The sequence below is a fragment of the Hylobates moloch genome, unplaced genomic scaffold, assembly GCF_009828535.3.
Source record: "Hylobates moloch isolate HMO894 unplaced genomic scaffold, HMol_V3 SCAFFOLD_23, whole genome shotgun sequence".
NCBI classification, from domain to species: Eukaryota; Metazoa; Chordata; class Mammalia; order Primates; family Hylobatidae; genus Hylobates; species Hylobates moloch.
This window is the reverse complement of record NW_026652298.1, coordinates 24387858-24414812: the sequence shown is the minus strand read 5'-3', so window position 1 is coordinate 24414812 and position 26955 is coordinate 24387858. Positions and strand designations below refer to the sequence as shown.

At 45.5% G+C, this 26955-nt stretch overlaps 1 protein-coding gene across 1 annotated transcript; it reads left to right on the top strand.

Annotated features, from left to right (window-relative positions):
* Positions 1–26075, top strand: CLEC19A (C-type lectin domain containing 19A). The gene is made up of 5 exons (XM_032144840.1): positions 1–209; positions 13378–13543; positions 18661–18754; positions 22668–22800; positions 24126–26075. The coding sequence occupies exons 1-5, from the start codon at positions 122–124 to the stop codon at positions 24203–24205; spliced, it is 561 nt and encodes a 186-aa protein (XP_032000731.1). The 5' UTR covers positions 1–121; the 3' UTR covers positions 24206–26075.
* Positions 26076–26955: the final 880 nt, after the last annotated feature.

The following is a 26955-nucleotide window of genomic DNA, read 5'->3' as shown; positions in this document are numbered from 1 at the left end:
AGTCTGTCCCAGCTCCTGCCCGGCTCCATCTGACCCTAGGAGAGCAATCCTGGACCCAAGCTCCAGCCAAAGAGCCTCTCTCCTCTACTCAGGCTGGGAGGTTGCTTTCTAGGAGCTCAGGATGCAAAGGTGGACACTGTGGGCTGCAGCCGTCCTGACCCTCCACTCTGTACATGCCTTTCCACAAACAGACATCAATATCAGCCCAGGTAAGTGCAGGGACCAGGGCTGGGAGCAGGTGGAGAGGAGTACACTCTCAGGAACTTATTCTATCGGTGAGGCCTGGCAGCTTCTGTTGGGGGGTTGGGGTATCCTGACCCGAGTCTCCTGACAGCTTTCCCCCTACCAGCTTTGTCTTGGGCACTCTTCTAGGCCCAGACACAAAAAGTCCTGGGTTTAAATCCCAGTTTTGCGGTTTACAAGCTGTGTGACATAAAGGAAGTTTCTTAATCTCTCTGAGCCTCAGCTTCTTCTAGAAAGTTGGGTCACAATGGCATTCTCTTTGGGCTACTGTGCAAGGCAGATAAGATAACATGGGGAAAGTGCTTTGCACAGTGTCTGGCACTACAGGAAGGTCTGAACATGGTAGTTTTGTGAGGGATTTGGCATCTGGGCCCCAACCCCACCTTGGCTGTGACAGCCTTCCCAGGGAGCTTTCAGAGCCGCTGCTGTGCCACCAGAGGTTAGGTGTGCAGGGAGGGACACTTGTCCCTCTAATGGCCTCCCTGGATGCCTGGCCCAGCAACCCCCAGCCTTGTGGGGCATCCCCAGGGATGAGAACTGGTCAGCCTTGGGCATGTGGCCTCCCAGTGTCCCATGTGGAGGATGAGGGTCTTCAAATGAGCTCAATTTCTTCCACTTTGCATTAGGAAGGCTGAGTTACTGATTCTGGGGGACCCTCATCTGGATGAGAAGAGTTCTGAATCCCATAATTTGGTGGCCAAGAGTCTTGACTGTCACCTCTACCAGGTTCTTTCCAGGCTTGTTTATGTTCTTATATGGATTTATTTATCATAGCAGTGGCAGAGATATCATTTTCAAATCCCCATTCAAGTAAAACTAATCATGAAATACCTAGATGGAGATTCTCATAAGGGCAAATTATTGGGTTGTGATAGTGTCAGGGTGAATTTAAACAGTGGGTTGATAGGGTTGTCAGATAAAATACCAGTAAATAAATATTAATAAATTATTTTTTAGTGTAAGCATGCCCCAAATATTACATGGGACATATTTATACTAAAAATTATCTGTTTATTTACCTGAAATCAAATTTAATCAGGTATCCTTCTTCTTCTTCTTCTTTTTTATTCTAGCATCGCTAGTGGTAACAATAATGGATAGTCTTAGTTCATTTGGGCGAGGGGTTTCAGTTCTGTCCTAAACTCTCTGAGTGTATTCATCAGCTCAGGTTGCCAGAACAAAATATCACAGACTGGGGAGCTTAAGCAACAAACATTTATTTCTCACAGTTCTGGAGGCTGGGAAGTTCAATATCAGGATGCCAGCAGATTTTATTCCTGGTGAGGACTCTCTTCCTGGCTTGCAGATGGCCGCCTTCTCACTATACCCTCACATGGCAGAGTAAGAGAAAGCTCTGGTCTCTTCCTCTTATAAGGGCACTAATCCCATCATGAGGATGGGATCCCATCTAAATCTAATCACTTCCCACCTCCCAATACCATCACATTGGGAGTTAGAGCTTTAACGTATGAATTGGGGGCAGGGACGAGGAGAGACACAAACATTCCATTCATTACAGTGACTTGCATCCTTACCCTCGGACCTCAGTTTCCTCACCAGTGCAATAAGCAAGTAGGAGAGAAGTTGAACAAAATATCCTTGCAGACTGCCTTGTATATCCCAAGATCTTGCCTTTCTGCCCAGCAAAAGTGGGAAGGGGCCAAGACTGAATTTGAAAGTGGGAGTAACTAGGGGTGTTTTCTGTCCTTCACTAGCTTGTGCCCATGGGACCTCTCTGAGACTCAAGATTCCTCCCCTCTTTGAGCCCCAAGTGGGGATAACAAGGGTCCCTATCAAGGGTTTTGGAGATCTTCAATGAGCCCATGCAGGTGAAGTGCCTAGCACACAGTAAGCATTTGAAAAATGAGTTATTACCATTACTATGTTTGTCACTGTGGTTGTTGATGTTATGCCAGAATCGGCCAGGAGACAGTTTTCTGTTCTGACAAAAGTCTTCAACGTTGAAAGGAACATCTGAACATCAGTCCCCAAGCCTCATCCCTACTCTATAGATAAGGGGACTGAGATTGTGTCAACCTGAGCTGATGAATACACTCAGAGAGTTTAGGACAGAACTGAAACCCCTTGCCCAAATGAACTAAGACTATCTGTTATTGTTACCACTAGGGATGCTAGAATAAAAAAAAAGAGAAGAAGAAGAAGGATACCTGGCTAAATTTGATTTCAGGTAAACAAACAGATGATTTTGTTTATCTGGGAGAGCTCAGAGTTTGTAATTGGCAGGATGGGTCTTAGAAATCCACTCAGCCCAACCTTTCCATATTACGGCTATGGAAACTGAGGCTACAGAGGCCAATTGAGCCAACCACGGTCATCACTGTCCAAGTGGCAGTTCTACTGCTTCCCAGGCTCCCAGCCCTACAGAAAGCCCAGTTTCAGCCTATGCAGATAGATTCTCTAGAGGAAAGTGATTTCAACACAGAGGGAATGTGTGTGCGTTTATGGGTGCATGTGGGCAGGAGCGTGTGTGTTGGTATGTCGTAGGGAGGATTTAGGGGTCTCTGTGGGCCCCGGCAGACCATGAGAATACATGCACCTCCAAGGCCCTCCTTATTGAGAATAGGCTTGGTTTTTCATCTTCTTCTGTGTACCCCCAGCCTTTAGGTACAATGCATAACAGGGCACAGGTCATGGGTCATTCATCCCACTACTCCAGACCTTTCATCACCCACCCCCTGCATATGCAAATATATGCAAATAGCACAACTCGGCCACCCCCTACGTTTTGGAGGAAAAAAAAAACTTTTTAGACATCTCTTAGAGACTTGGGAGGATTTAGACTGACTAAATCCTTTTCCCAAAACCTTTTCTCTGAACCTGCCTTTGATCTCATTGTTTAAGTGGATTAATGAACGTAAAGTCCTCAAAACAGTGTCTGGCACCCAGTAAGAGCTACGTAAACATTTATTATTCTTCTTCGACCATCAAAAAGTTTCCTTTCCCTGACTCCTGAGCCCAAGAACTCTCAGTAGCAAAGGAAATTTATAGCAAAGTGTTTTGAAGCTCAGGACCTGCTTCTGCAGGGCTTCAGAAGCATAGAAGCGGAATGAGTCAAGTTATGTAGCCTCTTCCTCACCCATCCAAGAGCCTGGCATTGCACTCTCACCTCTGGGAAGTTCTGTGACCCAGACTGTTTCTACTGTAATAATATCTAATACTTACTAGAATCTCTACCTCTGAGCTGGAACTGGCTTTTCTGTGAGGTAGGCACTATGATCATGCCCATCGTACAGATGAGAAAACGGAGGCACAAAGAGCTGAGTTTCCCACTAGGACCATCTGACTCCAGAGTCCAAGCTCTGAAGCTGGAGCATAGAGACCTAGGCAACAGTGTTCCTACCTCCTAGAGCAGCCTGGATCCTAAAATGTCCCTTGGATATTCTGTCCAGTTCCCACTCCTCCTCTATGGTCATAGAGCAAGCACTTCCTACATTCTTCTAGAATACTTAGTATGCGATGACTCTGCCATGTGCATGTTCCTCCTTCCAGACTGAGAGCAACCTTAGGACACAGACCTCAGGCCAAACAGGCACCCAGGAAACATCGACTTATTTGCTTAATTAATTGTTACATTTGGTGTTTAATAGATTTATTTCACAAATGAGAAAACTAAGACCAGAAAGAAGATATCTTTTAGAGGCGCTAGTCTATTCAGGAGTTTCTGAATCTGTCAGACTCAAGTCTCAATAGAGTCTCAATCATTGCTCTGCCACTTTTGAGCCAAGACAATCAGTGACTTACCCTCTCTGAGCCTTAGTCTCCTCATCTGTAAAATGGGGATGATACTGATACTCCCTCCTAGGCTGATCTCAATGAATCACATACTAAACACCCAACGGATGGCTGCTATTATTAGCAATATAAGAAATTGTCTAATGCTTTTTTTCTCTGTTTCATGTGGCCTCAAGAGTGGCTCACAGAAGGGGCAGCAAAGCTTAGACAGGAGAGACCTGGGGCCACCAGTTCCACTTCCCAGAGCCAGGGCTCACTGTGAAGGAGGCAGTGGAACCCATAGGACAGCAGGAGGGCAGTGAGGGTGACCGAGTCCTCAGAACGCAGCAGCCACCTTCCTGGAGTCTGTGAGACACTTTCTTCCAGCCCCCTGGGAGTGTCTGGGGCCTAGTATGGGGACCGGGTGGACAATTGTGGCCCCTGAGCCTCTCCACCTCCCATCCTGGCTGGGTCCCAAGACTGATCTGGGCAGGAGGCAGCAGGGTAGTGCATTCGTGGGCAGCTGGATTGGGGCCAGGGGAGCCAGCAGCCAGATTGAGTAGGAAGGTGACAATTTATTCCTTTAAAAAGAGTGGGGGTGGGGGGGAGCCCTGAGTTTCACTGATGTGTTTTCTTTTCCTAACAAGCTCAGAACTCCCAAAGGCTTTGACCTCCCACCCCAGCTGGGGGACCTTGGGGGCCTCTGGTGCTGCTAATTGAAGGAAAAGACCATGTGGTTTGGCCTTCTGGTTTCCAGAGCAACAGCCCCTTTGTGCATCCCCTCTCCTCTGCCTCTCTCCCTCCACTTCCCCTCCCCCACCACCAGTCTCATCTCTTCCCTCCTCTCCTTCTCAAGTTCCCAGCCATGCTAAACTATTTCTAATTCTCCAATGCTCCATTCTCTCTCACACCTCCAGACCTCTGCACACACTGTGCCCTCCCTCCAGAACACTCTTTCTCTAACTCTTGTTCATCCTCTGGGTCTCAGTTGAGCCAGCACCTCCCCTAGAAAGCCTCCCAGATCTCCAGTTCTAGGTTATGTTCCACTTTTAGGTGTTCCTGTGGCAACACCCTCTTTTCCCCCATCCAGGAAGGGAACTCATGATGCCTTGTCATAATCACCTGTGGGATCCTTGAAGATGGGGACAGGGCAGCCACCAATTCAACTAGGGAGAGAAAGGGGCAAACAGCCAGTTTCTAAAATAATCGAGGGGGCTGCTCCCTGAAGTTTTTGCTGGCATGATACACATCCACAAATTACATGTTAATGACATCTTTATTTTTGCACTTCTTTTTCTTTTACTTTCTTTCTTTTTTTTAGAGACAAGGTCTTGCTCTGTTGCCCAGGCTGGAGTACAGTGGTATGGTCATAGCTTGCTGCAGCCTGGAACTCCTGGGCTCGAGTGATGCTCCCTCTTCAGTCTCTTGAGTAGCTGGGACTACAGGCATGTGCCACCACATATGGCTAATTTTAAAAAAAGTGTTTTTGTAAAGGTGGAGTCTTGCTATACTGCCCAGGCTGGTCTCAAACTCCTGGCCTCAAACGATCCTCCTGCCTTTGCCTATCAAAGTGCTGGGATTACAGGCATCAGCCACTGCACCTGGCCTGTGCTTATTTTTCTTCGTTTGGTCTTCATAGACCGTAAGGCTCCTGAAGTCAGAAGGCACATCTGTGTAGTATACCACACAGTATCTTCAGCTTGTAACCTACTGCCTGAGACCAAGTAGGTGTTCAAATAGTACTTGTTGAATGGATAAAGGAATTAATGAAGGACCAGACCATCAAGACTGAAGCAAAAGGAAATGGGCTTAAGTGCAGTAGGACTCTCTAGGTTTGGGGCTAGACAGGCTGGCTTCAAATCCCAGCTGGGAGCTGTGAGATCTTGGGCAAGTTAGCCAACCTTTCTGTGCTTTGGTTTCTTCATCTGTGAAGTGGGGGTGATAGTGGCACCTACCCGGTAGGATGTGTGAAGACTGAGTGCATTTTTCTGTATCAAGCATTTAACACAATGCCTGGCACACAGTGAATGCTGAGTCAGAGTTGGCACTGGTTGTTGTGTTGCCATGGTTACCTGACTGTCAAGCTATAAAGCTAAAGAAATCCCTTCACAAGAGACAGATTAGCAGAGGCTGGCTTGGGGTCAGGCCGATGAAAGGCCTTCTATTCCTAATTCCTTAAACCCAAGAGGTAAAGGAGAAGGGGGAAATGCCGTGCAGGCTGGAGTTAATGATCATCTCGGCGCAAGCTCGTGCTCTTTTCCACCTCCCAGGTCCTCCCAATTAAAGGCCTTTGTCTGCCCTGTTGGAAAGGGGAGTAATTGAGCAGTGACCTGTCACAGCCCCATTTTCTGGTATGTTTCACCCCTGGCATCCATAACCACCATTTACTCCGTGGAGAAAACCTAAAAGACCAGAATGGGGAGGCGGGGTGTAAATGGCTCAAGGAACTTGTTTTCCACTCTGGGAGGAGCAGACAGGCAGGGTTGGAGGCAGGGGTTCTTTTTGAAATATCCACAGTCTTTAAGACCAAGGACACTTTTCCCCTTCTCACTCCACTCAGCCCCTTTCATTTAATTAATTATTAATTCCTCTTTGCCAGGCTCTGTTCAGTGAGAGACTGAATGAATGAATGAATGAGTAATTCTGCAGGCTCCATCTTTCAGTCTGGCACACTGTAGACCAGGGCTTCCCAGATTTTCACATGCACAAGAATCACCTGGGGCTCTTGTGAAAATACAGACTCTGATTTGGAAGGCCTGGGCTGGGGCCTGGGAGTCTGAAGTTCCCAGGGGGTGCTGAGGTTGGCCTTCGTAGCAATCGTTGTCCTAAACAATATGCAAAACCAGGATCTGGCAACCTCTGCTTTCAGGACTTGGTTAAAAAAACTCCAGGAATGCCATCGCAGTGGCAGGACTCCTGGTTTCAAAGGCATGAGTTTTGCACACAGCCTTCTCACCATTTTCCCAAGAGGCTGCCCTCAAGAAGTGGTGTTTGATTCCCTACATGTATTTATGCATTCAAGCCTAGTCATTGTGCACCTACTACGTGCCAAGGCACCAGAGGAAGAGGAATGATCACAACAGATGCTGATGCAATACAGGAGGAATGTGTGAATGTTGAGGTGCAAGGGGCTCTAAAAGCATTTATCAGAGGCTCCTAGCTCATCTTCCCTGAATAAGTCACTGTGCAGCAGAGACTCAAAGGAGAAACAGAATTGGCTGAAGTCAGGTCAAGGGAATCATCTGCAAAGGTCTGAACATGTCTTTGAGCAATGGCAACAGTGTAAAGAGGGGGTGAACGACAGAGAATAAGCTAGGGGCAAGCAGTTCCCAAAGGCAAAGGGAACACCTGTGGGGTTTCAGGGAAATGAGGTCAGGCTGTTCCAAGGAGGAAGGATGGCTCTGGACCTGGGAGGTGAGACAAAGTAGGAAGAACAGCTAAAAGGTGTTGAGAAGGTCTTCATGGGAAAAGGTCAAAAAGAATGCGGGGGGGGGGGGGGGGGGGGGGGGGGAAGAAAGAACGAACTGAATTAAAGGCGTGTTTAGGAGACGGAATAGACATGACTTGAAAATTGATTGGTTGTAAAGAGGGGAAAAAAGAGATTATTTTTGGCAAATTATCCAACAGTGCTAAGAAATTCGGAGCAATTCCAGCCAATTCTTGTCAATTTTGTCTGATCCCAGCCAATCCTAGATAGAGTAGTTTATGTCAAATAAAACATGCAGGTAGAGTCAATGTAACAGATATCCTAAGTTGGATCTGAGCACAAAAAAGGAAAACACTGAGTAACGTCTGGAGTTTAGCTAATCATGTTGTAGCCATGTAGCCATGTTCCTTTGTTTTTTTTTTTTTGTTTGTTTTTTTGTTTTTTGAGACGCGGAGTCTCGCTCTGTCACCCAGGCTGGAGTGCAGTGGCGCGATCTCGGCTCACTGCAACCTCCGCCTCCCGGGTTCACGCCATTCTCCTGCCTCAGCCTCTCCGAGTAGCTGGGACTACAGGCGCCCGCCACCACGCCCGGCTAATTTTTTGTATTTTTAGTAGAGACGGGGTTTCACCGTGGTCTCGATCTCCTGACCTCGTGATCCGCCCGCCTCGGCCTCCCAAAGTGCTGGGATTACAAGCGTGAGCCACCGCGCCTGGCCTCCTTTCTTAGCTTTTTAATATGTTATCAGGGGAAACTGGGTGAAAGATATACAGGAACTCTCTCCACACACTACCTTTGGTACTTTTTAATTTTTTTTTTTTTTTGAGACAGGGTCTTGCTGTGTCACCCAGGCTGGAGTGCAGTGGTGCAATCCCAGCTCACTGAAGTCTTGACCTCTTGGTTTCAAGCGATCCTCCCACCTCAGCCTCCCAAGTAGCTGGGACTACAAGCACATGCCACCACACCTGGCTAATTTTTGGTAAGAGACAGGTCTCATTATGTTGCCCAGGCTGGTCTCAAACTCCTGGGCTCAAGCGATCTTCCCATCTTGGCCTCCCAAAGTGTTGAGATTACAGGTGTGAGCCACTGCGACCAGCCTAATTTTTAATTTTTATGGGCTATAGTAGGTGTATATATTTATGGGGTACATGAGATATTTTGATACAGGCATATAGTGTGTAATAATCACATCAAGGTAAATGAGGTGTCCATCACCTCAGGCATTTATCATTTCTTTGCATTACAAACACTCCAATTATATTCTTTTAGTTTTTGTTAAATGTATAATAAAGTATTGTTGACTGTAGTCGCCCTGTTGTGGTAGCAAATACTAGATCTTATTCATTCTATCTAACCATATTTTTGTACTCCCACTTTTCCCCTGCCTTCCTCACTAACTACCCTTCCTGGCTTCTGGTAACCATCATTGTACTCTCTGACCACTTTTCTGTAAGTCTAAATTTATTCCAAAATTAAAAAAAGAGGTAGAAGACAAAGAGAGCGGAGAAGTCCAGATTACACAATATGGTGAATTTGAGACTACAAGCTCTTCCCACTACCGCCGTGCAGAAGGGTCACATGAACATCTGCAAACATCCTGCTAAAGTTAGACTGGACTTCTAAGGAAGTGAGGGGGGTGCCCAGGGGCCAGAAACCAAGATGGAGATAGAGAGCAAAGCAAGCATATTGCTTCAGAGCCCTAAGTAGGGCATCAGCCTCCATAATGCTTCGACTGGGGCTTTAACACCCACACGGGGTAGGAGGTGAAGTCAGAGCTATCTGAAGCAGGGAATTGAAACTCAAACCCTTTCTTAGTGCAGAAACTCATGAAGAGTTTCATCTTCAGTGGAAGGGAAATCAGGGGAAAAAAATCCTCCTACGGTCAGAGAGAGATGACAAAGAAGTTTACTTCATTCTAAACTCAGGGGAGAAAGTGCTAGACTTCCCTTCTGCAGACTTCTTTAGTGAGGTCCATGTCGTTAAATTTAAACACAATGTTAAAGCAATGTCTTCAGTGCTTTTAAGCCATGGGCTAGGATTAGTAATACATTTTAACTCTAAAATTAGAGAAATAACCCACACTATACTTCTCATTAGTTGCGGGGGCTGTGTCTTAATTTTTGTTAAAGAAAATAGGAACAGGCTAAGAAATGTGAATGTTTGCTGTGATGTTTTGTGTTGCTGTGCTGTGGGGTTATTTTACATTTTTGGAGTCCTGCCTTCCATATGGGGCAGGGTTTCTCAGTCCTGGCGCTACTGACATTTTGGGTCGGATCATTCTTTGTTGTGGGGAGTTGTTCAATGTTTAGCAGCATTCCTGGCCTCTACCCATTAGATGCCATTGGCACCACCACTTCCAGTGTTGATAACCAAAAATGTCTCCAGACATTGTCCAATGTTTCCAGGCAAGGGATGGGGATAAAATTCCCCCTCACTGCTTGAGAGTGACCAACCAATTTCAGCTTGCTGGGAACTGTAGGAGTGCCCAGGATGTGGGACTCTCAGGGTTTTGTTGTTGTTTCGAGTCAGGGTCTTGCTCTATCGTCCAGGCTGGATGGAGTGCAGTGGCGTGATCGTGGCTCATTGCAATTTTGACCTTCCATACTCAATCGATCCTCCCAACTCAGAGTAGCTAGGACTACAGGCACACTCCACCACTCTCGGCTAATTTTTGTATTTTTTATAGATACGGGGTTTTACCATGTTGCCCAGTCTAGTCTCAAACTCCCGGACTCAAGCAGTCCACCCACCTCGGCCTCCCAAGGTGTTGGTATTATAGGCGTGAGCCACCACACCCAGCCAGGACTCTTGATTTTAAAACTGGGATGGTCCTGGGCACACTGGGATGGCTTGGTCACCCTACTTTCATCTCTAATATGAGTATGTAGGGTGCCAAGTAATTTTAGGACAGGTGGGAGTGAGAAAAGTGGTTTATCACCAGCAAATACTGAGTCATCCCAGTCACTCCTGGACAAACTTAGCCAAGTTCTCACGGAAAAGTGTCCTTGGTTACTGAGTGGAAAGAAGGTAGAAATGATTTGCTGGTAGAAATGATGCTGCTTCTCATCCTTGCTAAGGGAGAAACTGCTGAAAAAGTGGCCCCAGGCAGTGATTCAGTGGAGCCTTTTTGGTTGTAGGCAGTGCTCAAAAGTCCCTACAAAGAGCTCAGCAACACCCAGCGTTACAAAGGGTCCATCAACTCTCTTGGCCATTGGCGCTTTAACGCATCAAGATGATGTCCTCCTAGACCATTGTTCTCCATCAAGAAAGGAGGGACCTGAGTCCCAGAAAAGGGGGGGGACAGGCCAAGGTGCTGTGCCCACTTACCTCGCCAAGCAGAGCTCCTTCCTTTTGCCATATAGAAGAGGATTAAGAAAGTGAATTCTGAACCAACAGGCTCCAGTTTGGATGCTGGCGTGCATTGAAAGAGAGTTGGCCAGGATTGACCAGGAGGGGTGGGGAGGTACCCCTGGTCAGCACAGTTGCTGGGGTCGGAGAGAGGCTGTTCTGGTCAAAGGGGAAAGCCCAGTGGTACTGGCTAGCCCTGAGAAGCATGGCCTGGAACCTGCCTGCCTAGCACAGCTATCTCGATAAAAGCAACTGTCCTTTTCTTTCCCCAGAGAAATGCACAGAGGAGCACACACACATTTGACTTTGCATTTGATTTTGGGAAATTCACTGAATCCCTGCAGCCCATCAGTCTTGGTTATAAAACCCTGAGCTAATCATTAATAATCGTACATTACACAATCCGTATATCCCAAGTACTTGGTGACTTTATTTGGCCCAATCCAGTTGACCCAGTAACTCCATGAAGTAGGTGCTATAATGACCATGAACTAGTCTTAGATCCTCTAATTTCCCATCATGAAGCATCATGCCAACTTTATGAGCAAAAACTTGGGAGTTGGGAAGCCTAGGTTCAAATCCTTACTATGCCACTTACCTACAGGATGATCTTGGGCGAGTTACTCAACCTGCCTTAGCCTCAGTTTCCCTATATTTGCTTGGCATACACGGAAACTATAACAAATGCTCAATGAATGCTGTTCACTACTTTGTTATTTCAGGAGCTCAGCCAACCACTATAGTGGCTTGAAAGCAAAGATTCCACTAAAGGGTAACTTTCACCCACCCTTGAGTGGATGGCTACAAAAGGGACCCCAGTGATCATCTAGTTTGAAGGTCAAGATGGGAAAGAATGAGCCAGCATCTCACAGCAGGTCAGATACAGAGCTGAGGGTAGGACCCAGGCTTCTCAACCCCAGTCTAACAGATTCCACCCCTGCCCACTGGCTGTCTTCATGGATAAGCCATCCAACCTAGTATGAGAAAGGTTCTCAGCCTGCCTGTCTCCTCTCGCCAGTCATCCTGAGTCGTGGTTTCCAAAAAAAGTATCTCTTAAGAAGCTTTCAGAGGGGCTGAGACTTGAGAGAACTTTACTGTCTCAAACATGGGGTTTTTAAAATTTGTTTCTTTTTAGAATTAAGAACAAATCCTGAACTCCAGGAGTTCGATGGGCAAAGATATAAATAGTCTTGGCTATAGCTTGGCAATAAACACGTGGGAAAATGTGCAGTCTTGCCAGATAGTCCAGCATTGCAAATTGAAACAAGATACCCTTTTTTTTGCTTATAAAATTTGCAGATTGCCATGAAAGTGATAACACTGAGCTCTGGCAAGGGCAAAGTGAGATGGGCACTCTCAGATATTACCGTGGGAGGATAAATTGCTTTCAGGAGACAATTTAGCAAATTGTATTAAAGCCTTAAAAATCTGTCCTCAGAAAATCAGTAGAAATGCCAAAAAAGCTTTATGCAGAAAGCTGTTCATTTCAGAATTATCTGTAATAGTTTAAAAAATAGAGAAGCTATCTAATTATCTAAAAATAAGAGAATGATTAAATAAACTCTAGGAGAGCCACTCAGTAGAGGATTCAAGAGCTATTTAAAACAATGTTTACAAAAATGTATAGTGACATGGGAGAAATGCTTATACTCTTTAATTTTTAGAAATCAGAATATCGACTGGTATGCACAGTACTATATAATCACATTACATTAAAACATCACTGCATACAAATGTGACATGAGAAAAAAATGTTTCAAAGCATTAACATTTTCCAGGTGTTCTATGATGTGCACATATTATTTTTATAATTTAGTAAAACGTAGGTATGTATATGTTTTTTGGACCTCAAGCATAGAATTGCATAGATCATAAAGGGACATATTTTACTTTCATTCTTAAAAGTATGTACAGGTGGCCGGGCGCGGTGGCTCACGCCTGTAATCCTAGCACTTTGGGAGGCCGAGGCGGGCGGATCACCTGAGGTCGAGAGTTCGAGATCAGCCTGACCAACATGGAGAAACCCCATCTCTACTAAAAATACAAAATTAACCGGGCACATGCCTGTAATCCCAGCTACTTGGCAGGCTGAGGCAGGAGAATCGCTTGAACCCAGGAGGTGGAGGTTGCGTTGAGCCAAGATCGCACCATTGCACTCCAGCCTGGGCAACATGAGCAAAAACTCCGTCTCAAAAAAAAAAAAAAAGTATGTACAGGTAGGGCTCGGTGGCTCACACCTGCAATCCCAGCACTTTGCGAGGCTGAAGCGGGAGGGTCACTTGAGCCCTGGGGTTCAAGACCAGGCTGGTCAACATAGTAAGACCTCGTCTCTACAAAAACAAAACAAAACAAAACAAAACAAAAATCAAACAATTAGGCAAGCATGGTGGTACACACCTGTGGTCCCAGCTACTCAGGAGGCTGAGGTAGGAGTATCACTTGAGCTGAGAGTTGGAGGCTGCAATAAGCTATGATCAAACCACTGCACTTGAGCCTGGGCAACAGAACAAGACCCTGTCTCTTAAAAAAAAATTAAAAGATTGTAAAGAAAAGAAAATAGGTACTAAGCTATGGAAACAATGTCAGCACTGCCAACCTTCCTCCCAGTCTGTTTCCTTTCTGCCCCCAGCCCTGCCAGAGCTGCCCCTGCCTTCCCTGTGCCCCCTGTTCTGGATGGAGTTCAAAGGCCACTGCTATCGATTCTTCCCTCTCAATAAGACCTGGGCCGAGGCTGACCTCTACTGTTCTGAGTTCTCTGTGGGCAGGAAGTCTGCCAAGCTGGCCTCCATCCACAGGTAAGTGGGATCCCCAGTCCCCCTTAGTTCAACTAAGCACCCCCTTGGGAAATGGGGTGGAGAATGGTATTTCCAACTGGCATTTCTCTTTGGTAATTGAAACTATTTGAAAAAAAATGGAGATGGAGTCTTGCTATCTTGCCCTGGCCACTCTTGAACTCCTGAGCTCAAGTGATTCTCCCCCTTAGACTCCCAAAGTACTAGGATTATAGGCATAAGCCGAGTGCCTGGCCAAGTGAAGCTACTTTTTATCCAACGCAATTTCTCATTGAAACTGTCCTTGGCTATAGAAGGCAGAGCATTCAGCATGGGTAGCAAATAGCATGCTGGAAGATCCACCTTTATAAGTGCCAATCTTGTGCTGTCCTCTGCTCTGTATCCTGTGATACAACTGATATACTACATATATAAAGAATATGATGTAAGGAATATGAGAAATTATAACTGATGCTTATTTGCCACATGTTTCATGTACATCATGACATTAAAACTCCCTCAAACCATATTACATAGGTATCTTCATTTTACAGATTAGGAAGGTGAGGCTCTGAAAAGGTAAGTCATTTGCTCAACATGACACTGCTCTTAAGTGGAAGAAACCAGTTTTGAACGTGTGGATTCAGATTCCATAGCCCACCCTCCAAGGCCTCCTTCCACATTCCTCTGTCTCCGAAGCCCCAGCCACAATGACCATCTCAGAGTTCTCCAATTTGGTCCAGCTCTTTTACTTCTCCATACTCTTGGGCATTATATTCCCCCTGCTGGGAATTCCATCCCTATCTTCTCCTCCAGGTAAATACCTCCTCAATCTTCAAGACAGCTCTGACAACATCTCTTCACTGAAGTCACTTCTGAGCCCCTAATTACACTCATTACCCAGCTCTCCTGGCACACTCCCTTTATCACAGCTTCGCTACCTTTTTTGCATCTGACTTCCCTGCTGATTTGTGAGTTTTCTCAGGCCAGGTGTGATGTGTTCCATTGGCACTCAAGCTACAAATCACAATCTTATCTCTGTTCTTCAAGAATCTCAGAAACTACTTTAGAAAGGGGGTTGGTTTTTTATGTGTAGAGCCGCTGACTTCTGTTAAGAATAAGGAAAGGGGGCCAGGTGTGTTGGCTCACGCCTGTAATCCCAACACTTTGGGAGGCCGAGGCGGGCAGATCACCTGAGGTCAGGGGTTCGAGACCAGCCTGGCTAACATGGCGAAACCCCGTCTCTACTAAAAATACAAAAATTAGCCAGGCACAGTGGAGGGCACCTGTAATCCCAGCTACTCAGGAGTCTGTGGTAGGAGAATCGCTTGAACCCAGGAGGCAGAGTTTGCAGTGAGCCGAGATCGCACCACTATACTCCAGGCCTGGGTGACAGAGTGAGACTCTGTCTCAAAAAAAAAAAAATAAATAAATAATAAAAAAAAGAAAGGGGTCAAGTGCAGTGTCTCATGCCTGTAATCCCAACCCTTTGGGAGGCTAAGATGGCAGGATTGCTTGAGTCCAGAAGTTCAAGACCTGCACAGGCAACACAGCAAGACCCCATTGCTACAAAAAACAAAAAATTAGCCTGACGTGGTGATGCACACCGGTAGTCCCAGCTACTCGGTAGGCTAAGGTGGGAGGATCACTTGAGCCCGAGAGGTTGAGGCTGCAGTGAGCCATGTTCAGGCCACTGCACTCCAGTCTAGGTGACAGAGCAAGATCCTATCTCAAAAAAAGAAAAAAAGTAGTGAAGGAGTACTTTATCTTAGTTTCCAAATGCATCTTGAATCCACTCATCTCTTCCTCCAACAGATATATTGAACAACCAGTGTATTTTCAGTGGGGCTGAGGGATATACTGAGACAGTCAGGGTCCAACCAGGAAAACAAGAACCACTACAGGTGTCTAAAACAGATAATATAGGCAAGTGATGGAAGCTCAGAACTGAAAAGGGAGTAGTGAGGCAAACTAGAGATACATAGGAGCAGGAAGCCAATTCCATGCCTGAGTTAGAGGTCAGGCCAGTCCTATGGGACCTGGAGCCACAGAGGAGAGGCAGCCCCTGCCAGAGACTCCCAAGCAGAGGGGGAAGGAAATACTCTGGTTTCTCCCCCCTACCCATCTGCCAAAGACTCATAAGTGCCTCCCATTAACTGAAAGCCAGCTAACATGGAGCTCTATGAAAGGCATTCTTCAGGGATCAAATCTGCTATGAGAGCACAGCACAGTACAGGATTGGCACTTGTAAAGACAGAAGACATCAATTCTGAAAGAATTCCTAGCCTGTAGAGGAAAATGAGATATATTCAATAAAAAGCAAATGCAAAAGTGATTCCAAATCAAGGCTTTTCTCTAGACAGCCCTCACTGTACTTGCAACCTCAATTGCATCAGAAGGACCTTGAACATGGAGAACCAAACTAACCAGCCAGTCCCTGGGGGAACAGGAACTTTGGGCTACAGGTGGCCAAGGATTGGATAGAAGATAGTCATGGAAGCTTTCCTGGAAATACTGATCCTGGATCAGGATCTTGAAGCATTGGGAAGCGTAGGGAATGAGGGCAGCAGATGTTCAAAATGAAGAAAACTGTGGGGGACAGTATGAGCATTGATTAAGGGCATTTGAGTCAGGCAGTTCTAGACTCTAGTCCCAGCTCCATCACTTCCTACCTGCACAATCTTGACCAAATCACTTAAACTCTAAGCCAAAGAATTCTCAACTTGGAAATAGCAATAATCACACTGATCTTTATTTATTTAGACAGAGTCTTGCCCTGTTGCCAGGCTGGAGTGCAGTGGCGCGATCTCAGCTCCCTGCAACCTCCACCTCCTGGGTTCAAGTGATTCCCCTGCCTCAGTTTCCCGAGTAGCTGGGACTACAGGCGCATGACACCATGCCCAGCTATTTTTTTTTTTTTTGTATTTGGGCTACAGGCCCAAATTTCACCATATTGGCCAGGATGGTCTCGATCTCTTGACCTTGTGATCTGCCTGCCTTGGCCTCCTAAATTGCTGGGATCACAGGCATGAGCCACTGTGCCCGGCCTCACACTGATCTTTTAAACTTGTGAGGCATTAAAGGTTATCATGCCTCTCAAGTTCTTATACAGCACTTGGATAACTCCATGCCCAGCAGTAGGAGTTATTATTATTATTAGTTATAATAAACTATAATTCTGCCTCGAGGAGGCCAGTTTTTTTTTAACATTCCATATCAGTTCATCTTTCTGAGAGTGAGCAAGGCTTGTCTCACTCTTCCACTTTCCTTCCTCTCTTTCCTCTTTCCTTTCCTCCAAGAGTGTATGTTAAGTAACTCTCTGCATGTGACTGGCTGGAGCACTGTGTTAAGACAAATTCTGAGTGCCAGAATTCTAAGTGCTTCTAATCTGGAATTGATTGGCAATCAATTCCACTTCACTAACACAAAACTAAGGGGAGTAAATATGAGTGCTTTGATTTACTACTAATGCCTCAAGAAAAAAGAAATCTTCTAATGCTGGGTATTTTAGATAAGGTGGCAGCCTTCAGAGAGCAGTCATTTGGAAGAAGCTGATGGGAGCAGATACACATTGTTGCAACACAAAAGGTACATCAGTATGGCCATGTTTTGAAGTGAAGTATTAGGTCTATGGCTGATTATTATCATTCTGTATTGACTTCTTTCGCATACTAAAGTTCACCTTTTAGAGTCATGTGGAAGCCAATAGTGGGAATCATGTTTTTCAGTGGGATCTGTCATCTGGGCCTGTGAATGATTTGAGTGAAGTGTGCCCACCATTTGTCCATTTGCTCTTACATCCCTTTCCCATTCTTCTAACCTCTACAAACAACCTGTTTCAGGCTCGTTGATATGGGCCCTGGATGAGAAGTTGTCTTGGCCTTCCTTCAGCATCTTCAATGCAGCAGCTCCAAGTTTTGTGTCCAGACATGGCTACAACCTAAGGAGAAAGGGCAGTGCTAGAAACTTGGGTCTTCTCCATATACCTCCCTGCTTTCATCATGGAGAAAAATATTTCCAAGATGTCCCCACAAACATTGCCTTAAATCTAACTGGCCATGCTTGGTCATATGGCCAATGTTAGCTGCAAAAGGAGCTGGGAAAATAAAATTTGGCTTTTCTGGGTCATAATGAAGGCAATGGGGTAAGGGATTAGGAATGGCAATGGGATAGACAACAAGTAGTATCTGCCCCAGTGCCTGTTTGTTGTGAGAATGAAATGAGTTCATGCACATAAGACACTCAGCACAGTACCTGGCATGAAGTCAATGCTCAAGAAACATTTTAATGATAGGATAAAAATAATTATGTGTTCATTTCTCTACCTCTCTGTTTATCAGTCTATCTATTCATCTATCCATCCATGTATTCATTCATCCACCCATCCATCCACCTATCCACCTACCTATTCGTCTATCTATCCACTCATCCATCCATTCATTCATCAATCTATCCATCCATCTCTACTTCTTTGTTGTTTTTGGCAGTGGACTGTCACCAGGGTCCTCCACTGATTCCTTTTGTTGGGTGAATTATTTGATAAGCTCTTTGAAATAGAGGATAAGAATCCCCCCAAAAGACACCCATAACTTCTAAGGATGGTGGGCTGTTAACTGAGGGACTTCGTTTTGCTAAGTGGGCAATGCAAGTTGAAGCCTAGAGCTGAGTTTCCCAGGAAAACAGAGATTTTGGAGACTGTATGTGAAAAAAGACTAGGAGAGAAGGGGAAATACTATAAATGGGCAGTGTAAGGAGGGCCTCTGAGAGAGAACAGAAATGACTGGTGGAAATTTTCATTTCTTTATGTGATGTGTGCAATGCAATGTAAACTCCTTTCATTGTCTCTTCATCATATCTTCAATATAATCCACCACATTTGCTAGTGTTTTTGAGATGGATTTAAATTTTTAGGGATGAGTAGCAGTACTGAGTCCTTTTTTGAACTGGCATAGGTCAAATCCAGAGATGCCCATGTAGGACCAGCCACATATGGGTAACTTAATGAAAAACGAAGGCCAAATTGGATCATATCCTCTATTTACTTTGGTCCAGGAAGGTAAATACGGATTGCTTTCAATTTTGACTCTATCCTATGAAAAGAGGCAATGAGGAATCAGCTACTATGTTTCTTAAATTCGCAGCTGGGAGGAGAATGTCTTTGTGTATGACCTCGTGAACAGCTGTGTTCCTGGCATCCCTGCTGACGTCTGGACAGGCCTTCATGATCACAGACAGGTGAGAAAGCAATGGCCATTGGGCTCCCTTGGAAGCTCCAACCAGGATTCTATTTTGATTTAATAAGCTTTTCACATCAGTGGCAGATCACGGCTATGCACCCAGCATATAGAGAGAAATCAGACACCAAGATGTCACAGTTAGAGCATGACCAATTTGTGAAAGACATTTAATGATGTCCTACTAAATGATGGGAACAGATAGCATGGTCAGAGAAAACCTGTTTGGCTTGGATTCTCTTAAAAAAAAAAAAAAGACACTAGGCTGGGTGCGGTGGCTCATGCCTGTGATCCCAGCACTTTGGGATGCCAAGGCTGGCAGATCATGAGGTCAGGAGTTCGAGACCAGCCTGGCCAACATGGTGAAACCCTGTCTCTACTAAAAATACAAAAATTAGCTGGGCGCTGTGGTGGGCTCCTGTAATCCTAGCTACTCAGGAGGCTGAGGCAGGAGAATTGCTTGAACCCGGGAGGCAGAGGTTGCAGTGAGCTGAGATCGTGCCACTGCACTCTAGCCTGGGTGACAGGGCAAGACTCCAACTCGAAAAAAAAAAAAAGACACTAAAACATGATTAGATGTGCAAGAGATGTTGGAGGGGAAATATTTGTGAACGAAAAAGAAGCAGGAGGCATAAGCAGGCAGGGAAGGACTCCAGACAACACTGTGGGTCTAAGACACGTGAAAGAAGATCAGAGAAGGACTGGGTAGGGAGAGCCTCAGATCACAGCACAGTGCGGAGAAAGTCTTGGCTAGGCCAATGGGGAGTCCCCAAGGAAAGATGCCCAAGACTGGAATCCTGCACTGGGCAGGAATGCGCCAGCACCATTACCCCCGACATTCTGACTCTCTGGCTGGGAACAGCCTGGAGGAAGCATTGTCTCACTGTGAATGCAATGGCAGCTCCAAAGAGGCAGAGGCATGTCCTTATCACAGACAAGGCAGTGAATCCAAGGTGGCAGGAGACCTGGAGCTGTCCATCAACTCTGCTTTCTGCTGGTCTTCCTGAAGGTGATCTGGGTAATGTACTTCTGTGGCTGCCACAGCCTTCCTTGGTAAGAGATATTTAAGTTAGTGTCTAATGGGTAAATAGGAGTTAGCCAGAAATAGTATATTCCAGGTAGAGGGAACAGCATGGGTCAACATCCTAAGGAAGAGGAGGTCCTGGCACATTCAAGGAAGTTAATTAAGGAAGACCATTGTGATTAGAGCGCAGAGTGGGGTAGGGGTGGGTGTGTAATAAGGCTGAAGAGGGTAGCTTGGACCAGATCTCTGCAATGTCACAGCAAACTCCACCTGGAAATTTTTGTCCTCAAATTTTTCCTGGGCAAACCACATACTGAGTCTCTATTTTACACGTATGCTTCTTGCCTTGCTCAGGGCACTATAGCGAATAAGGTTCCAGTGCCAGCTCCTTTTCTGCCACTTACTGGCTGGTAGGTGACTTTATGAAAATTTAAAAAACCTCTCTGAGCCTCAGTTTTTGTGTCTGTAAAATGGGGATGAAAATAACAGTGCCTTGTGAAAAGAAAAATAAGTGAGCTAATGTATGTAAAGAGCTTAGCGTGGTGCTTAGCATACTATAAGAACTCATTAAGAATGGGAATTGAACAATGAGAACACATGGACACAGGAAGGGGAACATCACACTCTCGGGACTGTTGTGGGGTGGGGGGAGGGGGGAGGGACAGCATTAGGAGATATACCTAATGCTAAATGACGAGTTAATGGGTGCAGCACACCAACATGGCACATGGATACATATGTAACAAACCTGCACATTGTGCACCTGTACCCTAAAACTTAAAGTATAATTAAAAAAACTGGAAAAACAAAACAAAACAAAAAGAATGATGAAAATTGCTCTTAAAGCAGCAGAAGTAACAGTGTAGTCAGACCTGAGATTTTTTTTTTTTTTTTTTGAGATGGGATCTCACTCTGTCACCCAGGCCGGAGTGCAGAGGTGCAATCTTGGCTCACTGCAACCTCTGCCTCCTGGGTTCACGCCATTCTCCCACCTCAGCCTCCTGAGTAGCTAGGATTACAGGAACCTGCCACCATGCCCGGCTAATTTTTTGTATTTTTAGTAGAGACTGGGTTTCACCGTGTTAGCCAGGATGGTCTTGATCTCCTCACCTCGTGATCCGCCCGCCTCAGCCTCCCAAAGCGTTGGGATTACAGGCGTGAGCCACCGCGCCCGGCCCATTTTTTTTTCCTTGAGACAGGGTCTTGCTCTGTTGCTCAGGCTGGAGAGCAGTGGTGCAATCACAGCTCACCGCAACCTTGAACTCCTGGGCTCAAGCAATCCTCCCAACCTAAGCTCCAGAGTAGCTAGTACTACAGGCAGGCACCACCACACCTGGTTGATTTTAGTTTTGGGTAGAGACAGGGTCCCACTATGTTGCTCAGGATTGCCTCCAACTTCTGGCTCCAAGTGATCCTCCCACCTCAGTGTCACAAAGTGCTGGGATTACAGGCATGAGCCACCATGCCTGGTGATTTTTTAAATCAATAGACTTCAACTGGCAAGAACACATAGAGAAGTTATAATTTTAAAAACACTAAAATGTCCATTTATAATAGCAACTCTAAAATTAGATTATAATTACATTAAATCAGAGTTAAAGAAACTTTTATTGAAAGACCTAATAATAATAATAATAAATACAAGAAAATGCCTTTTCTTCTTCTTTTCAGAGCTGGGCACCATGTGTCAGGCATTGTACTCAGTCCTTCACATGCTTTAATTTGTTCAACCCTCACAACAGCTCTCTAAAGGACATATTAACTCCACCATACAGATGTGGAAACTGGGGCTCAGAGAGGTTAAGTAACTTGCCCAGGTTGCAGAGCTAGGCAGTGGGTGGACATGGGACCTCAAGCTCTAGTCTCTTTCTCAGAAATAGCATGCTATTCCCATTATACGACATGGGCTCCATAATCATCAGTGCTTTGGGGATACTTTTCTTAAAACTTAAATAAATGGAGAAATGGGCCAGGTGTGGTGGCTCATGCCTATAATCCCAGCACTTTGGGAGGCTGAGATGGGCGCATCACAAGGTCAGGAGATCGAGACCATCTTGGCTAGCACGGTGAAACCCCATGTCTACTAAAAATACAAAAAATTAGCCGGGTGTGGTGGCGGGTGCCTATAGTCCCAGCTACTCGGGAGGCTGAGGCAGGAGAATGGTGTGAACCCAGGAGATGGAGCTTTCGGTGAGCCGAGATCATGCCACTGCACTCCAGCCTGGGTGACAGAGCAAGACTCTATCTCAAAAAATAAATAAATAAATAAATAAATGGAGAAATGGCTTCTGTTCCCGGACAAGTTGCAAAGATGTAGTTTTTTCCACAGTTAATTTGCACATTTATTGCAACACCAATCAAATTCCCAACAGGACTTTCCTTGCAGTTGGACAGAGTAATTCCACCCTAGGCAAGAAAAACACGGACTATTTAGACAAAAGGAAAACAGATGGAAAGTGACTCCCATCCACTGGCAAAGTGTAGTAGTTAGGGATCTTGGGTACTTGACTCAGATAGACCTGGGTTTGATTCCCAGCACTAATGCTTTATTTGCTGTATGAATTTGGGTAGACCAATCTGAGTCTCGATTTTCTTATCTATAAAATGGGGCTGATGATGCCCGCTTTTCAGAATGGTGAGGATAAAATGAGTAAAGTGCCTGGCATGGCACATAATAAGCCCTCAACAAATGGCAGCTAGTACTAGTAGTAATAATAGCAGTCAGATTGGTAGCAGTAGTATCAGATAGCAGTAGCCTCAATGAGGACATCTGTGCAGAGGTGTTAGAAATTAAGTTGCTAAGATGTCTGAGCTGGAGCTGCCTGGCTCAAATGCCTGATCTTCTTCTCCTTGGCTTGCTTCTTTGTCTTTCTTGGTGGAATCCTCCCAGGAAGGGCAGTTTGAATGGACTGACGGCTCATCCTATGACTATAGCTACTGGGATGGCAGCCAGCCAGATGATGGCGTCCATGCGGACCCAGAAGAAGAGGACTGTGTGCAGATATGGTACAGGCCTACCAGTGGTGGGTACCCCGATGACTAAGGCTCTTGCAGGGGCACCTGGGAGGTGTCACAGGTGGGGAGGGTGGAGAAGGGCCTTGGGGGAAGAGGAGCACCTGATGGCCTGAGACTGGCAAATAGCTCAGCACCTTGGAGAGCGGTTGAGGTCACTAGGGTGTTGGGGACATGGCCATTCTCCACAATGGATACGCTTTAAACAACACTAAATGGGGTTTGGTTGACACGTAAACTCCAACTTGGATGAAAAGACATTATAAATAGAAGCATGGGGGGAATAAAGACTTGTACAGAGAGTAGTCAAGGGGTGATGCTTCCATGTCAACTCACCGAACATCAACATACAAACCCCTTCCCCAGGCTCATGCTCTTGAAGCAAGACACATGTGAGGTGGCATGAGGGTGTGGGTAGTGACAAGAGTATAGACTTGGACTCAAATTCTGGCCCTGTTGCTTTCTAGTTCTGTGTCCTTGCGGAGAATTGCTTACCCTCTCTGAGATTCTGTTTCTTCTTCTATAAAATGGGCTTAATAATTTGTTCTACCTACAAGACTGCTGTGAGGATTAAAGGAGGCACAGCTGATATAGCACCGTGGCAAGAGCATGGACTTGGGAGTTGACTGCCCTTGTGTGAACCCCCGCTCCACCCTTAATGTGTAGCCCAAAGAGAATGCCTTAACCTCGTGGTACCTCAGATTCTTCGTCTTCAAAATGTGGCTAATGATACTTAACTCACAGGCTAATGTGAATAAAAAAAGAAGATAGCATTCATAGACTAGCTGCCATGCTCAGTATGCAGTATTAGCAATCACCAGCATCATCATGAATCATCACTTTCACACCAATCTTAAGAAATAGAAACAATATCCCCATTTTGCTGATGAGGAAAATGAGGCTCAGAGAAGTTCAGCAACTTGTTCAAGGTCACACAGCAAGCTAAGTAGTGGCGCTGGGTTTCAAACCTAGATCTACAGAACTCCAGACCCAGACACTTAATTGTTATTCCCTCTTTGCTCTTTTTTATTTTCCTAATCAGGGGAGGGAGGTAGAGAACAGCTTATTTTCCTGGGAGCCTTCCTGGAGCCTTGGGTAGCCAGAGTTGGGCCAAGCCTCTGGCTGAAGTTTGTCCTCCCATCCAAGGTGACAAGCCAGGATCAGCTTTATGCAAGAGTAAGGCTGGACAGCAGGCTTGTCAAGTATCAGCAAGAAAGGGCTGCCAGCATAGACAAAAGGCCTACTGGAGATGGCTTTTACTTCAGAGGAATGGTGGGGTTACTTTTGTCTTGGCGGATGGATTTTCACCCAGATTCTCTGCCTCTTTCCATCACAGCTCTGAGGTCATGGAATGATAACACCTGCAGCCGGAAGTTCCCTTTTGTCTGCAAAATCCCGTCTCTGACCATTCATTGATCCCGTCTTGTTCTACTGGTGTGAGCTCAACTCCAGTATCATCTTGTAGCTGTACCCAGTGTAGAATTGACATTAAATACATGTAAAATATACACAGGAGGTAAATCTCTTGGACTGAGATTTTAAACAAGCAGATCTTAATTATACAGGGTGGTCACTTGGCCAAGTGTCAGGAAAGCCAGCTCAAATTGGCTTAATTAATTTTTTTAAAGTGTTTATTTTTTTTTAATTGACCCAGGTAACAAAAGTTCAGGGGTTGTTCTGATTCAGAGTTGAATCTCACTGGCCTGGCTCAGGTCACATGCCCATCCCTGAAGCAATCACTTTGGCATATGCTAAGTGGCTAGCTCCTGCTTAGCTGCACATCTTTGGACAAAATGGGGTGGGAGTCACATCATCAGAGGGGCTGGGAATGGGGGAAAATGGGGGGTGTTGGTCAAAGGATACAAACTTTTGGAAATAAGATTAATAAGTTTGGGAGACTTAATGTACAGCGTGGTGACTATAGTTAATAATAATGTATTGTAATCCTGAAATTTGCTACGAGAGTGATTTTTTTTTCTTTTTGAGACAGGGTCTCACTCTGTTGCCTAGGCTGAAGTGCAGTGATGCAATCACAGCTCAGTGCAGTCTCAACCTCCCGGGCTCAGGTGATCCTCCACCTCCAGTCCGCAGAGTAGCTGGGACTACAGGACGCTACAGGCACGTGCCACCACATCTAGCTAACTTTTGTATCTTTTTTTTTTTTAAATAGAGATGAGGTTTCATCATGTCGTCCAAGCTGGTTTCGAACTCCTGGGCTCAAGGGATTCACCCACCTCAGCCTCCCAAAGTGCTGGGATTACAGGCGTGAGCCACTGCGCCCAGCCAAGAATACATCTTAAATATTCCCACCACCACATGGGCTCAAAGATGAGGCTGGTTCTTCAAAGGAAAACAAAAAGATTACCAAACTCATAAATTGCTGGTAGGAATGTAAAATAGTGAAGCCACTGTGGAAAAGTTTGGCAGTTCCTCAAAAAGTTAAACATAGAATTACATCTAACCCAGCAATTCCACTCCTAGATCTAGACCTAAGAGAATCGGAAACAGGTATTTAAATATAAGTGGTTGGCCAGGTGTAGTGGCTGGTGCCTGTAATCCCAGCACTTTGGGAGGCTGAGGAGAGAGGATCATTTGAGCCCAGGAGTTGAAGATCAGCCTGGGCAACATAGTAAGATCCCATCTCCATGAGAAATTTTTTTTTAATTAGCCAAGCATGGTGATGCACATCTGTAGTCCCAGCTGTTTGGGAGGCTGAGATGGGAGGATCACTTGAGTCCAGGATATCAAGGCTGCAATGGACCATAACTGTGCTTCTGCACTCCAGCCTGGGTGACAGAGCAAGACCCTGTCTCAAAAAACAAAAACAAAAAAATATGATCACAGCAGCATTATTGATAAAAACCACAAAAAAATGAAGACAACCCAAGTGTTCACCAACAGATTAATGACTAAACAAATGTGGTCTATTCATAGGGTGGAATATTATTCAAGCATAAAAAGGAGTGAAGTAACGATAGATACTACAACCTGAATGAACCTGAAAAACATTATGCCACCAGTCACAAAAGACCACATGTTGTATGATTCCATATAATGTGAAATATCCAGAATAGGCAAGTCTATAGAGACAGGAAGTGGATTAGTGGTTGCCAGGGGATGTGTGGAGGGGGAATAGAAAGTGAGTGCTAATAGGTGTGGGATTACTTTGTGGAGTGACAAAAATTCTCTGCAATTAGTGGTAATGGCTGCCCAACATTGTAAATGTACAAGAAGCCACTGAACTGTACATTTTTAAATAATAGTTAAAATGATAAATTTTACATTATATGAATTTTTTATTTTTATTTTTTGGAGACGGGGTCTCACTCTGTTGCCCAGTCTAGAGTGCAGTGATGCAATCACCTATCACTGCAGCCTTGATCTCTCAAGCTCAAGTGATCCTCCTGCCTCAGCCTCCCAAGTAACTGGGACTACAAGAGTGCACCACCTCTCCCAGCTAGGCTTTTGTATTTTTTTTTTTTTTTTTTTGGTAGATACAGGGTTTCCCCATGTTGCCCAAGCTGGTGTGAAACTCCTGAGCTCAAGTAATCTGCCTGCCTCAGCCTCCCCAAGTGCTAGGACTACAGGCATGAGCCACTATGCCTGGCCCATTACATGAATTTTACCTCAATTTTTTTTTTTTTTTTGAGACGGAGTCTTGCTCTGTCACCTAGGCTGGAGTGCAGTGGTACAATCTCGGCTCACTGCAAGCTCTGTCTCTCGGGTTCACGCCATTCTCCTGCCTCAGCCTCTCTGAGTAGCTGGGACTACAGGCGCCCACCACCACGCCCGGCTAATTTTTTGTATTTTTTTTAGTAGAGACAGGGTTTCACTGTGGTCTCGATCTCCTGACCTCGTGATCCGCCTGCCTCGGCCTCCCAAAGTGCTGGGATTACAAGCGTGAGCCACCGCGCCCGGCCACCTCAATTTTTAAAAACGTTACCAGGAGAAAGAATGCATGCCAGGCAGGAAAAACAATAGATATTTATTAGCAGAAAGAACATTGAACAGAGAGGCAGGAGGCCTCAGTTCCATTTCCAATTCTGTAAGCCTTGTTTCTGCTTTGGTATGGATTGGGGTTGGGGGGAACCTGAAAATCTGGGCCCTCCAGTGCCAACAAGGAAGCACAGAGAGATTAAAATACACACACAAAAAATCAATTGGCA